General features: G+C 46.3%; 4 protein-coding genes across 6 annotated transcripts; 3 read left to right on the top strand and 1 right to left on the bottom strand.

Annotated features, from left to right (window-relative positions):
- Positions 1-1,484, top strand: LOC127780114 (protein YABBY 7). Of its 2 annotated transcripts, XM_052307065.1 has the most exons (6): positions 1-99; positions 185-310; positions 391-511; positions 609-657; positions 837-912; positions 993-1,484. In XM_052307065.1, the coding sequence occupies exons 1-6, from the start codon at positions 13-15 to the stop codon at positions 1,041-1,043; spliced, it is 510 nt and encodes a 169-aa protein (XP_052163025.1). In that variant the 5' UTR covers positions 1-12; the 3' UTR covers positions 1,044-1,484. The 2 variants fall into 2 exon arrangements, with proteins under 2 accessions (XP_052163025.1, XP_052163024.1); XM_052307064.1 differs by lacking the exon at positions 993-1,484 and having other exon boundaries at positions 837-987.
- On the bottom strand, positions 1,365-4,280 carry LOC127780113 (uncharacterized). The gene is made up of 2 exons (XM_052307063.1): positions 3,179-4,280; positions 1,365-1,934 (listed from the first exon to the last, which is right to left on the bottom strand). Exons 1-2 carry the CDS (start codon positions 4,085-4,087, stop codon positions 1,527-1,529), a joined length of 1,317 nt encoding a protein of 438 aa, XP_052163023.1. The 5' UTR covers positions 4,088-4,280; the 3' UTR covers positions 1,365-1,526.
- A 1,008-nt stretch (positions 4,281-5,288) lies between these two features.
- LOC127778416 (COMPASS-like H3K4 histone methylase component WDR5B) lies at positions 5,289-7,761 on the top strand. The gene is made up of 2 exons (XM_052305013.1): positions 5,289-6,094; positions 7,281-7,761. The coding sequence occupies exons 1-2, from the start codon at positions 5,381-5,383 to the stop codon at positions 7,569-7,571; spliced, it is 1,005 nt and encodes a 334-aa protein (XP_052160973.1). The 5' UTR covers positions 5,289-5,380; the 3' UTR covers positions 7,572-7,761.
- A 1,464-nt stretch (positions 7,762-9,225) lies between these two features.
- Positions 9,226-13,863, top strand: LOC127779193 (amine oxidase [copper-containing] alpha 2, peroxisomal-like). 2 transcript variants are annotated; one of them, XR_008018629.1, is made up of 5 exons: positions 9,226-10,170; positions 12,077-12,476; positions 12,578-12,691; positions 12,764-13,612; positions 13,720-13,863. XR_008018629.1 is itself a non-coding variant. In XM_052305917.1 (4 exons), exons 1-4 carry the CDS (start codon positions 9,359-9,361, stop codon positions 13,547-13,549), a joined length of 2,112 nt encoding a protein of 703 aa, XP_052161877.1. In that variant the 5' UTR covers positions 9,226-9,358; the 3' UTR covers positions 13,550-13,677. The 2 variants fall into 2 exon arrangements, 1 of the variants encoding a protein (XP_052161877.1); XM_052305917.1 differs by lacking the exon at positions 13,720-13,863 and having other exon boundaries at positions 12,764-13,677.
- The last annotated feature ends 694 nt before the right edge of the window (positions 13,864-14,557 follow it).

Below are 14,557 nucleotides of genomic sequence, written 5' to 3' on the forward strand. Positions count from 1 at the left end.
GTCGGAGTCGCCATGTCGTCGGCGGCGCGCCACCATTGCTCCGGTCTCCGGGAGCGGCTAGGCTGCGTGCAGTGCAGCTTCTGCGCCACCGTGTTGCTGGTAAGGAAGAGCGAAACCGATCAGTTTACCTATCTGGCTGGCTCCCCATGGCCATGCATAAGCTGGATGCTGTCCATGCGTGCAGGTGAGCGTGCCGTGCAGCAGCGTGCTCAGGGTGGTGGCCGTGCAGTGCGGCCACTGCTCCGGCATCCTCTCCGCCGTCAACCTGCCGCCGTCGCCGGTGTCGGCGTCCATCGAGCTGACTCCACAGGTATGATTCTTTTCAGCTTCAGTTGATGAAAATGATTAGATGATGTGCAGAAGCTGTACTAACCTGACGAGATGAAACAGGAGCTGGACGCTGGTCCGCCGCCGGGGGAGTACTCGGATGAGAGCAGCGGAGACGATAGGGAGGGAAGAGATGCAGAGGACGATGCACCTGCACCTGCTGCTGCTGCTGTTGCAAACAAGCGTACTTGTCCTGCTGTTTTCTCTTGATCAGTTTGTCTGAAGATGATAATGACGATCATGATGGGCTAATTAAGCATGTTCTTGAAACATTTCTGCAGCGCCAGGGAGGAAGCAGCGGACGCCGTCTGCCTACAACTGTTTCGTCAAGTAATAGCCCAGAAAAACAAAATGAGTATATACTGTGATCATAGCTAGACTGAGGGCCAATTGCAGAGCATCACCTAGAGCATACATGGCTCTGAATATTCTTATATAAATGTCCCCCCTCGATATTCAGGTGAGACTTGAGAGGTGATGGAAGTATTAACATTCCTTTTTGTTGTCAGGGAAGAGATAAAGAGGATCAAAAGCATGGAGCCTAACATCACCCACAAACAAGCATTCAGCACAGCTGCTAAAAACGTAAGAATTAAGCAAAACAATCCATTCGCGCCAAAAATCCCTTCATATGATAAGCAAAATATCATTTGTTGCTGATGCAGTGGGCTCACTTACCCAGAATCCAGCAGAAGCGAGGCAGGGATAGCTGCTGAACTACACCTGCAAAACAAGGCAAACGAAATTAATGGGCACGAGTACCAGGCAGCAGTGAGCTACTAGGCAGGTTCAGGAAAAATCCAAGTTGTAGCTGTCCAGATAATCTTGTTGCACATCTCAAGCACGTGCTTCCTGAATTCTTCTCTTTCATGTGATAAATACAGCAAGTTTTTTTTTCGACTACTCGGTTCTTAACCAACCTGATGAATCTAATAAGTTTGCCAGCATACACCTTTGTTGCACAGCAAAGACATTAGAATGGTTTTATTCAACCAAACTTACACATGGAGCCTTAGCCAGTGAACTCTTCTAGGAGAGAAGCAGACAGCATATTGCTTTCTTCAGTAATTTGATTAGCAGGCAATATTCTCCGATTCTTGCAAGAGTACAAAAATGAAAATAAGAGCAGGAAAATTTGGTTTACACACTACACAGATTACAAATATTCTATTTGTGATCCAAGCTTGTGCGTTGAAGCATCACTCTTTTGACGCTGGCATGAGTCGAAGCCTATCCTCGCTAGGAGGGTTTCCTGGATCTTTCTCCTCTGACAAAAGGGCCTGCAGGTCACTCCCATTTGCCAGGCTGTTGAACTCCACCGATTTTGAGGGCAGAGCAGGATAACGTCGCTGGCAAAGGGTCATAAGCCTCTTGATTGACTGAAGGTACTTGCGAGTGGTCTCATCGTTCATAATGTGCGCCACACTGTTTGTGTAGATCTTTTCTCGGGCCGAACGCTCGTGGATACCAACCATAGTGACACCAATAGGCCATGGTGCATTGCCAATGGCCAGCTTGATGTATTGGTCCATTGCTGCTAAATAATCACGCTTCATGCAGCATTCAACAATAACGAGCAATGCTTGACGGATGTCATCAGGAAGAACCTAAACATAAATCAAAACAATAATTGGTATTAGAGTTGCCAAACAATATGTAGTCAAGGAAGTCATAGGTAGCCTTAAAATGCATAAAAATATCCCCCATATGAGCAATATGATTTAGCTCAACAAGGTATAGTAAGAAACTGGATCCACTGCAAGGAAATCCAAAATTACATTGAGGCTGAATCCATGACAGAAGGCATAATTTTGTAGAAATTTAATTTCAATGCCAGTACTAAATCTGGACAGCTAAGTATCTATATAACAGTGAATTCAGGATCAGAATATAATGCTAGTAGAGAACAAAGGCAAATCCCAATAAACAACAAAAGTTTTAAACATGCAAGAAATAATTGTTGGAGTTAGGGCTTCAAATCTGGATGTTGCCAAAAACATGAGCCCCTGCTCCCAAAACATCCAAAGAATTTCACTTCATCATGTATTTGAGAGCACTAATGATGCATCGGTATTGTGTGCATGTGAGTTGGTACTCCTCATGCATAGGTTATCAGACTTACAAATAATTCCGTGAGCGCAAAAAGTAGTCAGCATACATGTTATATGATGACATTGTTATCTTGCTCTACCTGCCTACCACTACATATTCATCATAAGTTCATAACCATCACTGTATCTCATACTATCCTCTAAATAACCACAAAACCTTACTGAAACAGAGCAATCGAAATGATAATTGAAAAATTATGCAAACACAGATAGAATTTTATTTATATAGTTGATATTGACTCATTCCGTTCAAGTAACCAAGTGTAAGGCCAGTTTCTATATTGGAACGGATAGATCATTTTGCAAAATTTATAATTCCAATGGTCATTGTGTTTCTCGACTCTAAAGCTTCTTGATATGCTAGTAAGCTGTTCTTTAAGAACCCAAATACCTTGCCTAGAGGTCAACACAATTACCACAAAATATAAAAACTCCGAACAGTGAAGCACAAACAGTTAGACAGTTTCTACAAAAAACATAGATGCCGAGCTTTGCCATCTCTTCTTTCTGATATGGTCATAAAATTGCATTCATCATGGTAACCAGTTACCCAGGTCCCAGGATCATAACTTCGACGTAAGCCATTCAGCTACAAGCTTCATTTCAAATCCTAATCCACACCATTGTTTTATTAGTTGAAGTTTTTTCTAACAATTACTGAAGTTATAGACACAACCAAATTAACATTTAACAATGCATTGTTTATGTAACTTATTGATGCAGTACAAAAGGATTCTCACCTGCTTCCTGCAAAACTCAAACAGGGGGCTGAGATACCGCGCACATTGCTTGAAGGTTGCGACCATCGACTTGCCCTTTGCTGTCCTCTTCTCCAGCTCCGGCATCTCATCAAGCTCCTGGTTCCACTCAATGAGTAGCTTCTTGAAGAACACCAAGATCTTGTCCTCATCACACAGCTCCTCAAACTTGGTCTTCATCCGTTTCGAGTCCTTGTCCGCATCAGCATCATCCCCACTCCTCCGGCCGTCCCCATCCCCATCATCAGCATTATCCCCGCCAGCGCCACCCTCGCCGCCATCACCGCCGCCCGTTCGTTTGCCCTTGCCCTTGACATAGGTGTCCCGGCCAGCCCTCTGCCGCTTGCGGAGCTCGACCATGTCACGGAGGAAGTCGTTCGTCTGCCCCTCTGTCATGTCAAGGTCGTCGATGTCGTCAATCACGCCGGACTTGAGCACGGACTTGAGGCGGGCGAGCCGGTCGGCGTCGTCCTCCCCGAACAGCGTGACGGGCTCGCGCAGGATGCGGAGGCGCCGCACCACCTCATGCCGCGGGAGGTCGAGCTCGTCGATCCGGCGCTCCTCGGAGAGGAGCGCCTCATCCTGCGGGGTCTTCTTCCCCGCGAGGCCCCGCGGGACGGACGCGGCGGCGGCGGACGAGGAGGAGTTAGGGTTAGGGTTTGCGGCGGAGGACTGGGCCGGGTCGGCGTTGGGGTTGCTGGGGTCGGAGCCCGCGGCGGAGGCGGAGGAGGTCGCCGGCGGGGCCTTGGAGAGGAGCTGGCAGTGCTCCTCGTGCCGCCGCTTCTGGAGCTGCTTCTGCTCCAGCTCCGACCGCCGCACGAAGCTCTTCCCGCCGAAGTCGGCCGTCGCCGCCTTCCGCTTCTTCTCCAGCTCCCTCTTCAGAAGATCCATCGCTCCGGCGACGCGACGGGCCAACCCCGAACTCTCTCTCTCCTCCGCGTTCTCGCCGCCGCTTCCCGGAGAGAGGCGGCGCCGGCGAGGCTAAGCGGCTCACTTTTTTTTTTACACGAACTGATTCGCTATTTGGGACGCCGCCGATAGGGAAAGGGGAAACGTGAAGTCGCGAACCCGCAACCGTAAAATGTGACCAAATATTTTGGATTGGTACAGTCACGATATCTTTATCACTTACATGTGAACCTAGAGATTATCAAACACATATCAGTGATAAAGTCAAGTGACTTCGACTAGAGAGGTTCCTGGTCCCTCTCGTCCACGTTTGTGTTAGAGCTATAGCCACGTTTTAGTGTTAGAGATATAGCCAATTATTAGCTTCAAATCCATACAATAGTTATCTATAAACATATAACCACTATTAATAGATGGTCTCACCTGTCATAACATACATCATGTCTTGGAGTCCGTGTTACACCTAGCTATAAATCTGTAGCTTGTTGTTCCTCTCTCTTTTCTTTTATCTTCTCGACATATGTTTATAGCTGGTTTATACTTTGCTATGGTACCTGCTTAACCAAATACAAGTAAATTCTCGAGAAGTGAACAATTTTCTTCCTTTGTAGTGAAACCTATTCACTTGCATTTAAATTCTAAACTTCACACAGATATTTCTATTTATGTTTAATTATTTTGACAATGTTTCTGTCGAGGCATCCGAGGTCACCATAAGTTGTACTCCCTCCGTCTCATAATATAAGGGATTTTGAGTTTTTGCTTGTACTATTTGACCATTCGTTTTATTAAAAAAATAGAATTATTTTTTTTGACTTACTTTATTATCCAAAGTACTTTAAGCACAACTTTTTATTTTTTATATTTGTAAAAAAAATTGAATAAGACGAGTGGTCAAACATTACAAGTAAAAACTTAAAATCCCTTATATTATGGGACGGAGGGAGTAGGGTTTTTTTAGATGTTTACAGGGAAAGAGTGTACGCTGAGGTCTACTCTCTCCTAGATTCGTCGTATTACAAGAGTTGGAGAGGTCACATCCTCTCTTAGTAGTATGTATTTTATTTTATTTTTTTGACAGTGGGAGTAGTTTTGGATGCACTGTTTTTACTGTGTTTAAAAAAGTAAATCCTGCGTCAAAGAAAATAAATCCTCAAATTTCAATTTTAATGGAAGGTACTTTTGATCAAATCTCGGGTCCGTGTAGAAGAGAGGAGAACACGCGTCTCACACTTTCCCCACCTTTTCACCGTCGGCGAGGGCGCGCCGCCGCTGATGTCGCAGCAGCAGCAGGCGCCGGCGCCGCCGTACCGGCCGTACCGGCAGGTGAGGGCGGCGACCCCGCACAGCCGCGCCGTCTCGTGCGTGAGGTTCTCCCCCTGCGGGCGCCTCCTCGCGACGGCGTCCCTCGACGGCACGGTCGCGCTGCTCTCCCCGTCGTCGCTCGCCGCCATCGCCACCCTGCGGGGGCACGCCGACGGCGTGTCCGACATCTCCTGGTCCACGGACTCGTTCTACCTCTGCTCCGCCTCCGACGACCGCACCCTCCGCATCTGGGACGTCCGCCCCGTCCTCGCCGGCCTCAACCCCGGCAGCGGCGGCGCCCAGCCCGCCGACCCCAACGCCGACCGCTGCATCCGCGTGCTCAAGGGCCACACCAACTTCGTCTTTAGCGCCAACTTCAACCCGCAGACGAACAGCACGGTCGCGTCCGGGGGGTTCGACTGCACCGTGCGCATCTGGGACGTCAAGAGCGGCCGCTGCGTCCGCGCCATCGACGCGCACTCCGAGCCCGTCACCTCCGTCCACTTCATCCGCGACGGCTCCATCATCGTGTCGGGGAGCCATGATGGGACCTGCAAGATTTGGGATGCGGGGACTGGGTCTTGCCTCAAGACGGTCATCGACGAGAAGAAGCCCGCGGTGTCATTCTCCATGTTCTCGCCCAATGGCAAGTTTATCCTCGTCGCCGCGCTCGACGACACACTGGTACGATCAATTTTTACTGCTATTCCATGCATTTAGTGATTAATCAGTTAAAGCAGTGAAATTTTTTTGTTCAGCTATCATCGTCTTATTTTAACTGAACTGCGATTGAAGCTCATAAATAGGCCCTTTGGTGCTCTGAGAAAATGTTGTTATAGTTGTTGAGGATTGGAAACCCCTGTCTGTTCATGTATAATGTGGAAACCACAATTTGGAGGCAACATTTTTCTTCCAAATTGTAGCCAAATATTATCTGTGTACATGGAGTACAACATTGCAGATTCTATCTGGCTTCGGGCCTAATTCTCTGCTTTTGTTGAAGTACACCTGACAATGAGTAAAAAATCCTTCTTGGTTCTCATTAAAATGAAATAGCAGTGGTACACTCCACATTGAATAGAAGCCTATCGTAGCTTTATTTCTGGTATTCGCCGTGGTCTTTTTCATAGGCAGATTGTTCTTCCAACTGCTAATTATTTAATCTAGTATTACTGGCGGCCATATAGCACATCTTGTTTCAGTTTCACACAGAAAAGAAATTATAGTTACCAATATAATCAAAGATCCTTCACTCTGAGGATCATTTCGTTAAAGCCGTTGCCCAAGATTTAAGGTAACCAATATGTTACATGTTGAACTAAGTATGTCTATACTTACCCAGTTTCACACCAAACCTCATGTTCTTGATCTGTGTGGTCTTAGTACTGTGAAAAGTTTATCTTCAGATAGTTATGTTGTTAAATGGTTTTAAAAAACTGCTTCTGAAGTTTATTTGGGCACATCAGTTCACACGATAACAGATCACTGTTTCATGCATAATTCAAGTAATTGGAGGCATATGAAAGAAATATGAAACTTGCAGTGCAAATGTTGTTATCAGTGCTTTATATTAGTATTAGACTATTAGGTTGATCCATGGTATTCATTGTGCATACATACACCTTCACTCCTTCAGCCCTTGTACTGTTTACATCTGTAAAACTTTATGGGCATTTAGGTCAATAATGCTTCACATCAAGCAACATTGTAAGAAATTTTGGCATTGTGTTATTCTATCATGGGCTTCCTCATGTAGTGATTTTACTTCATTTTTCACGGAATGTTTTTATAAAATAGTTATTTATTTCATTTGGAAAATATATGGTTATTGCAACCTTTGCTTCATAAGTATGTCCTTACCAAATTTCAGAAACTATGCAACTTTGCAAGTGGCAAGTTCTTGAAGATGTACAGTGGACATGTTAACAGAAAGTATTGCCTCCAGTCCGCGTTTTCCGTTACAAATGGGAAGTATATTGTTAGTGGATCAGAAGACAACTGTGTGTACATATGGGATCTCCAAGGGAAGAACATTCTTCAGAAACTTGAAGGCCATACTGACACTGTCATCTCGGTGTCCTGCCATCCAACGGAGAACAAAATTGCGTCGGGCGGCCTCGACAATGATAGGACTGTGAGACTATGGCTTCAAGATGGCTGATGAATTTGCAGAAGGAATGTGCCTGATACAACTCTTGTGTGAACCTGGACAGCAATAGCTATCTAAAAGAGAAATATGCTTCTGCTTTTATGGGGCACTCTTGTATGTATCTATCCCTGGAGGGATAAGAAAAGAGCTGTTAATTTCACCCGGCACTGCTTTGTTTCAATGTAAACAATCCTTTTGACCTCTGGATATCGGTAGTTCATCTAATCTCATGATGTTGAAGTATCCATATCTACGTAGTACTACTTAAAATGTTAGCAGTGATCGTATTCGTTCTACGATATCACCCTATCTCAATATTTGGATCCCACAATTTATACTATTACATATTTACATCATCCTCCAACAAGTTATTTTCCGTTTCAGTGTTGGTTATCACCTAAATTTCAAAATCACCTACTTGTTCAATATAAAAATAATAATTACATGTGATTGACTTAATATGTTAGAAACTCAATTTGCTTTCCGCTGCAACAAATGGGCTCTCGGCTAGTGTAGCAGTAGTGTTTATTTGATGCCAGACCGCCAGTGTTTATTTGTGGTTGAGGTATAGGATTCAACCAAGGACAAGAGCCGAGGGAGGCAAAATAGACTTATCCCTTCTTTCTATAAAGTGAAGACCAAAAGCTCAAACCTCGTGCTTTCACGTCATCATCAAATTGTGAACCGTTTGATGAATGCATTAGATCGTTTCTCAGACGTAGGATGGAATGCAGCATAGAGCCCAACCCATTAGTTACCGAGTGAGTCTCTTCGCCTCCTCAGTGTCAAATATAGCCCACATGAACACATTGGCCCATCTCCATACACATCTACATGTATTCAGCCTGTATCCGTATAAAAGAGCTTTATGGCTAAACGCCCCTTCAGTTAACATGTGCTACCTAAATTATCTACAAATTTTAGATAGGGCTGCTAAAAAGAATTTCTCCAAGAAAGCTATTTGTTTTTTCTTGAGATTGTACCTCCTATCTAACAAATCGATGTTAACCAAATCCCGCAGCAACACGCGGGGCATCCTCTAGTTACTAGAACAATTTTGCTATATATTTGTCGATAAATTTTCTCCCAAAAATTTGAAGATGTAATTACAGTATAATCGTAGTGTAATCACACTATAACTATAACTATAATGTAACTTTCAAAAATCTCTCCGTAACATATTATTTCGGTAAAATGGAGGTCATGGAAACAAATTCTTTGACATACGTGTGTGCTGTGTTTTTTTTTCTTCCTCACCAGAACAAATCTTGTAATAGATCTCACGATTCATAATTACGTGAAACTTACATACTCCCTCCATACTCACAAAGGAAGTCGTTTAGGACATCGACACGGTCTCCAAAATACAACTTTAATTTCTTGTTTCTATAAAAATATTCATTGAAAAGTGATATATGTATACTTTTATGAAAGTATTTTTCAAGACAAATCTATTCATATAATTTTTACATTTTCAAACTCAACAACTTTAGAGTTATTCATGATTTATATTCTCAAGGTTTGACTTAAACATTGTCCTAAACGACTTCTTTTATGAGTATGGAGTGAATACAAGTTACACTGTAGTTATATGCAAGTTACAGTATAATTACACTATGATTGTACTATAATTACATCTGTCAAATTTTTAGGAGAAAATTTATCGTCAAATATATAGGTGGTCCCGTACCGTTACGGCCCAACTAATTACATGGGCTTCACTAACTACAGTAGATTATTATTTAATTCAATTTAGTCCAGTATAAGTTGTCACTGTCGCTGCTAATCCGATCGCCCGAATGCCACTCCGCGCGATGCTTCCTCTCCCTCTCCTCCTCGCCGCGCTCGCCGTCGCCGCTGCCGCCGCGGGCGCACCCCGCCCCCACCCGCTCGACCCCCTCTCCGCCGCCGAGCTCACCGCCGTCCGCGCCGCGGTGCTCGCCTCCCCGCTCGTCCCGGCCCGCCCGCTCACCTTCCACTACGTCGGCCTCGACGAGCCCGACAAACCCGATGTGCTCTCCTACGCCTACGGCGGCGGCGGCGTCGCCTCGCGCCACGCCCTCCCGCGCCGCGCGTTCGTCATCGCCCGCGCCGGCGGCGAGTCCCACGAGCTCCGCGTCGACGTCGCCAACGCCTCCTCCCCGTCCGTCCTCTCGCACGCCGTCCACCGCGGCGCCGGCTTCCCGACGCTGACGCTGGAGGAGCAGTTCGCGGCGGTGGCGCTGCCGCCGAAGCACCCGCCGTTCGTGGAGTCGGTGCGGCGGCGCGGGGTGGACATGGACGACGTGCTCTGCGCGGTGTTCCCCGTCGGTTGGTTCGGCGGCGACGGCGAGCCCCGCCGCAGCAGGGTGGCGAAGGTGCTCTGCTTCGTCGCCGGCGCGACGGCCAACTTCTACGCGCGGCCGCTGGAGGGCGTGACGCTGGTGGTGGACCTCGACCGGATGGCCATCGTCGGGTACAGGGACAGGGTGGCGTACCCGGTGCCCAAGGCGGAGGGGACGGACTACCGCGCCGGCAAGGCCGGGCCGCCGTACGCCGGGCCGGCGCCGGCGCCCGGCGTGGTGGTGCAGCCGGAGGGCAGGGGCTTCCACATCGACGGCCACGTCGTCAGGTAATCGCTTTGACCATTACTAGCTTGTTCAAGCTTGTACTTGTGCCGTGTGATGCATCCACGTATCGTTGTGATATTTTCAATTTGAACTATTAGAAGCTCGTGCACCACGCGTGAGAAATCCCAAGGATAGTCGCCGTCAGGGGACGGCGATGGCCTGTATTATGTTTCCTCTTTTTGAACTTGACGACAAGCCATATAAGAGTCGATCCGTTCATGATAATTCCATATGATGATTGATAGCGAGAGCATTGTTATGGAGATGGATTTTCAATCACTCCAGGAAATATCTCCTTATTTTTTATGTCATTTAAATAGTCACTAAAAATTTGAATAACTTTGACAACATGAAATATATCATTCCACAAACATGCAAAATCAAATTTTCTACAAGTTGTAATAAAATAACAAAGTAAAATGAAAATGATTAATGTATATTTGCAGCTATATTTGTTACAGCTTGTAGAAGTCGAGAATTTGAAATTACATGTTTATGTAGTGATATATTTCATATTAATCTATCTTATATTTTTTTCAACTTTTTTATGGTTGTTTAGATGACATGTAAGAAACGAGGAATATTCATTTGAGGGATGAAAATACTTTTCCATTGACATGTACAATGCATTAGGATAGATATTGATATGTACAGCGCACTAGCATAGATATTTTGGTGTGTTTTGATTGATGACTCATGAGAGAGAGAGGGTTTACCTTTCCAATGGACTGACGGATCCCAACTTCTAGCTGTACAGTGATTTTCGTCATTCTTTAATCAATTTTGGTTGAATTTAATATTTAAAATTTGAATTTCTTGAAAACCACTTGAAATTTCATCGAGAACTGCTTTCGTCCCACGTCAAGACATTGGCTTGACAATTTTGTGTTGTTTTCAACCGGTTTCGGTGGGAAAACGTGACCAAAACATTGGTAAGCGATTTTATTTGGTTTGACAAAATTTTGGTAAAATATGGTTGTTTGGTTTGTTTAGAGGGAGTACATATACATCTTTCGAAAGATTTTTATGATTATATTACACATATTTTTAATCTTTGGATTAAAATCCAATGGACACAGTAAAAAGCAAAAAACAATTAAGAAACACCATAATAGACACTAAATGACCATATCTTCAAGAAAAAGACCAAATCCAATATAAATTTTAAAACTTACATGCGAAGATTAAAAAATTATGCTGTAACTTACAAGAAAATAGATTGTAAATTTGAGTTAGAAAATCGAATGAGAGATAAAAAAAAATCTTTCGAGTGAAATATAGCAAAATCGTTGTTTAAACTACAAAATCTCTATTTACATTCCTGCCACCTGTTTGAGCCTCTCATGCAAATTAAAGCTGACTAGAGTACTTAGTTTGGTACTTGGATTTAGGATAGTATTAAGTAGAGTGAGAGGTTTTCTGAGAGTCAGATTGCGATGTGAATTGTGAAGAATACTTATTCCTGCTTTTCGGTGGAAGCAGTTTCTTCAGTCTTTGCTCCTAATTTGTAAGATTTTTTCTTTTTCTTTTCCTGCTACTCATCAAGTTACCAAGGATTGAATTGGAAAAACTTTAGATTCTAAAAAGCAGTTTATGTGAATCAGAATCTGAAATTTTAGTTTCTGATTGTTTTTTAGTATTTCACTTTATTTTGTAGCTACAACTTTATCATAGTTTGAGAAAAAGCTAGACAGTTTCGTAGCTCTCCAAACAGGCCCTAAGCCCCTCTCTCTAATGATCAACTCATCTACTGCTAGTTTTGTTAAACCCATACGAGAATTGAACCTTTTTCACGCAGAGGACTGAAGAACTGGTCCATATTTCACCAATTCATTCATCAGCTGACAATCTGACGCGCACATGCATCATGCATGGATGCTGCATATGGCTGTGCTGCGGCAACTGCAGGTGGGCCAACTGGGAGTTCCACGTGGGCTTCGACATGCGGGCCGGCACGGTCATCTCGCTGGCCTCCGTCCACGACGCCGACGCCGACGCCGGCGGCGCGCGGCGGCGGCGGCAGGTGCTCTACCGCGGCTTCGTGTCGGAGATCTTCGTCCCGTACATGGACCCGGTCGAGGAGTGGTACTACCGCACGTTCCTCGACGCCGGCGAGTACGGCCTCGGCCTCTGGGCCTTCCCGCTCCAGCCCGGCGGCGACTGCCCCGCCAACGCCGCCTACCTCGACGGCCACTACTCCGGCCAGGACGGCCGCCCCGTCGAGGCCAGGAACATGATCTGCGTCTTCGAGCGCTACTCCGGCGACGTCGCGTGGCGCCACACCGAGGCCGGCTTCCCCAACCAGCTGGTGATATTTGATCATGAACAGAAAGCCCTTCGTCTTCGTGGCCGTCGTCGTGTCTCAAACTCTCAATCTTTGGCTGATTCGGTGTGTGATTCTTGATGCAGATCACGGAGGTGCGCCCCGACGTGAGCTTGGTGGCGAGGATGGTGGTGTCCGCCGGCAACTACGACTACATCTTGGACTGGGAGTTCAAGACGAGCGGCTCCATCAAGCTCGTGGTAATCGACGCAGAATCGAATCAACGAGAGCTTAATTAGCTTGTGTAGATTCATTGCGTCATGTCGTGGCAGGTGTCTCTCACCGGGCTCCTCGAAGTGAAGGCGACGGCGTACGCGCACGCCGACGAGGTGGCGCAGGACGCGCACGGCACGCTGGTGGCGGAGAACACCATCGCCGTGTACCACGACCACTACGTGACCTACCACCTCGACCTCGACGTCGACGGCACCAACAACTCCTTCGTCAAGAACACCGTCACCGCCGTCGTGCGCGACGCCGACGCCGACGCGGCGGCAGACACGCCGAGGCGGAGCTACTGGACGGTGCGGCGGGAGGTGGCGGAGAGGGAGGCGGACGGGCAGGTGGACCTCGGCGGCGGCGCCCCGGCCGACCTGGTGTTCGTCAACCCGGGGAAGAAGACGAGGATGGGGAACGAGGTCGGGTACCGCGTCGTCCCCGGCGGCGCGACGGCGGCGTCGGTGCTGGCCGACGACGACTTCCCGCAGAGGCGCGCCGCCTACTGCAAGAAGCAGGTGCGGGTGACGCCGTACAGCAGGTCGGAGAAGTGGGCGTCGGGGCTGTACGCCGACCAGAGCACCGGCGGCGACGGCCTCGCTGCGTGGAGCGAGCGGGACAGGGCGATCCGCGGCGAGGACATCGTGCTGTGGTACACGGTGGGGCTGCACCACGTGCCGTACCAGGAGGACTTCCCGGTGATGCCGACGCTGAGCGGCGGGCTCGAGCTCCGGCCGTCCAACTTCTTCGAGAGGAACCCGCTGTTGACGACGATGCCGATCGGCCATGGCCGGCCTCTCGTCAACTGCTCGTGCGCCGGCGGCGACTCCATTTCCAGATGACTATAGCTGCTTGCACGTGCAACGGACAACGGGTGCAAGTCGGATTGACACGCGCTGTGGCAAGTAAGTGGCCAATTATTTATTGGGAACATCTTTTTGCAGTTCCATTGGACTTGGTAGACCTTGATTTCCTTTGAACTTGAGAAATTTCAATCGAATTCGACTCGCAGTTGGGTACTTTGGTCGGCAATGAGATTTCTCGCCGCCCATGCTTTACTCAAATACTCTGGTAACTTATTCTCTCCGTCCCAAAATATTTTTCAGACTCTAACATGGTCTACAAGATACTAATTTGACCAATAATTAATATATATATATATATATAATATTTTAAATAAAAAGAGTTGTATATTATGATAGTTTGTTTAGTGATAAATCTAGTAACTTTAATTTTACATGATTGATTTTTTTTATTTTTTCTATTAATAGTTAAAGTTAAAAATGTTTGACTTGTTACTGTGCTAAAAATGCTTATATTTTGAGACGGTGGGAGTAGTCATTTGGACATGCCTCAATCGTGGCACATCCACCGTAAGATTTGTGTGGATGGTTCCCTAACATTGTCGTGCATGCATGCCGAGCCAAACTAGATGTAATGAAACAAAAAATAGAGTCGTAAAGTACGGCAAACTTTAAAAAAGCTTAGTACTGAGCCAAACATCACAGTCCACGTGTGTAGACCTTCGTCTGGAAGACTACTTCCATTTATGCAACACGCGGCGTTTCACAATCTCAAATGATTCTTCAGATCTTGTATAATTTACGGGCCGGATTTCAACCAATGCAAATAAGACCTTGACATAATGATCTAAGATAGGAGAAGAAGAGGAGAACAACAGAGGATGATGAATTAGGTCTATAGCAGAATCAAGTTAGAGAGGTCAAGTGATGATATGGTGTTGAGGGAAATAGGGACGATAATGCTTTTCCTCAGGCATCCAAAGCCCAAAACTCATTCACTCTCTCCATCCTTGCATGTCAATAAGCAACCCAATTAGCAATCTCCTC

Source organism: Oryza glaberrima, chromosome 7 (assembly GCF_000147395.1).
Source record: "Oryza glaberrima chromosome 7, OglaRS2, whole genome shotgun sequence".
Classification (NCBI taxonomy): Eukaryota; Viridiplantae; Streptophyta; class Magnoliopsida; order Poales; family Poaceae; genus Oryza; species Oryza glaberrima.

Excerpts from the sequence above, each read along its gene's own strand:
- LOC127778416 (XM_052305013.1), top strand. The coding sequence starts at position 5,381 with ATGTCGCAGCAGCAGCAGGCGCCGGCGCCGCCGTACCGGCCGTACCGG. Across the intron at positions 6,095-7,280 it reads CCGCGCTCGACGACACACTG|AAACTATGCAACTTTGCAAG; the intron begins GTACGATCAATT and ends ACCAAATTTCAG.
- LOC127780113 (XM_052307063.1), bottom strand. The coding sequence starts at position 4,087 with ATGGATCTTCTGAAGAGGGAGCTGGAGAAGAAGCGGAAGGCGGCGACG. Across the intron at positions 1,935-3,178 it reads TTGAGTTTTGCAGGAAGCAG|GTTCTTCCTGATGACATCCG; the intron begins GTGAGAATCCTT and ends ATTTATGTTTAG.
- LOC127780114 (XM_052307064.1), top strand. The coding sequence starts at position 13 with ATGTCGTCGGCGGCGCGCCACCATTGCTCCGGTCTCCGGGAGCGGCTA. Across the intron at positions 100-184 it reads TCTGCGCCACCGTGTTGCTG|GTGAGCGTGCCGTGCAGCAG; the intron begins GTAAGGAAGAGC and ends CCATGCGTGCAG. Across the intron at positions 311-390 it reads CCATCGAGCTGACTCCACAG|GAGCTGGACGCTGGTCCGCC; the intron begins GTATGATTCTTT and ends GAGATGAAACAG.
- LOC127779193 (XM_052305917.1), top strand. The coding sequence starts at position 9,359 with ATGCCACTCCGCGCGATGCTTCCTCTCCCTCTCCTCCTCGCCGCGCTC. Across the intron at positions 10,171-12,076 it reads ATCGACGGCCACGTCGTCAG|GTGGGCCAACTGGGAGTTCC; the intron begins GTAATCGCTTTG and ends CGGCAACTGCAG. Across the intron at positions 12,692-12,763 it reads GCGGCTCCATCAAGCTCGTG|GTGTCTCTCACCGGGCTCCT; the intron begins GTAATCGACGCA and ends ATGTCGTGGCAG.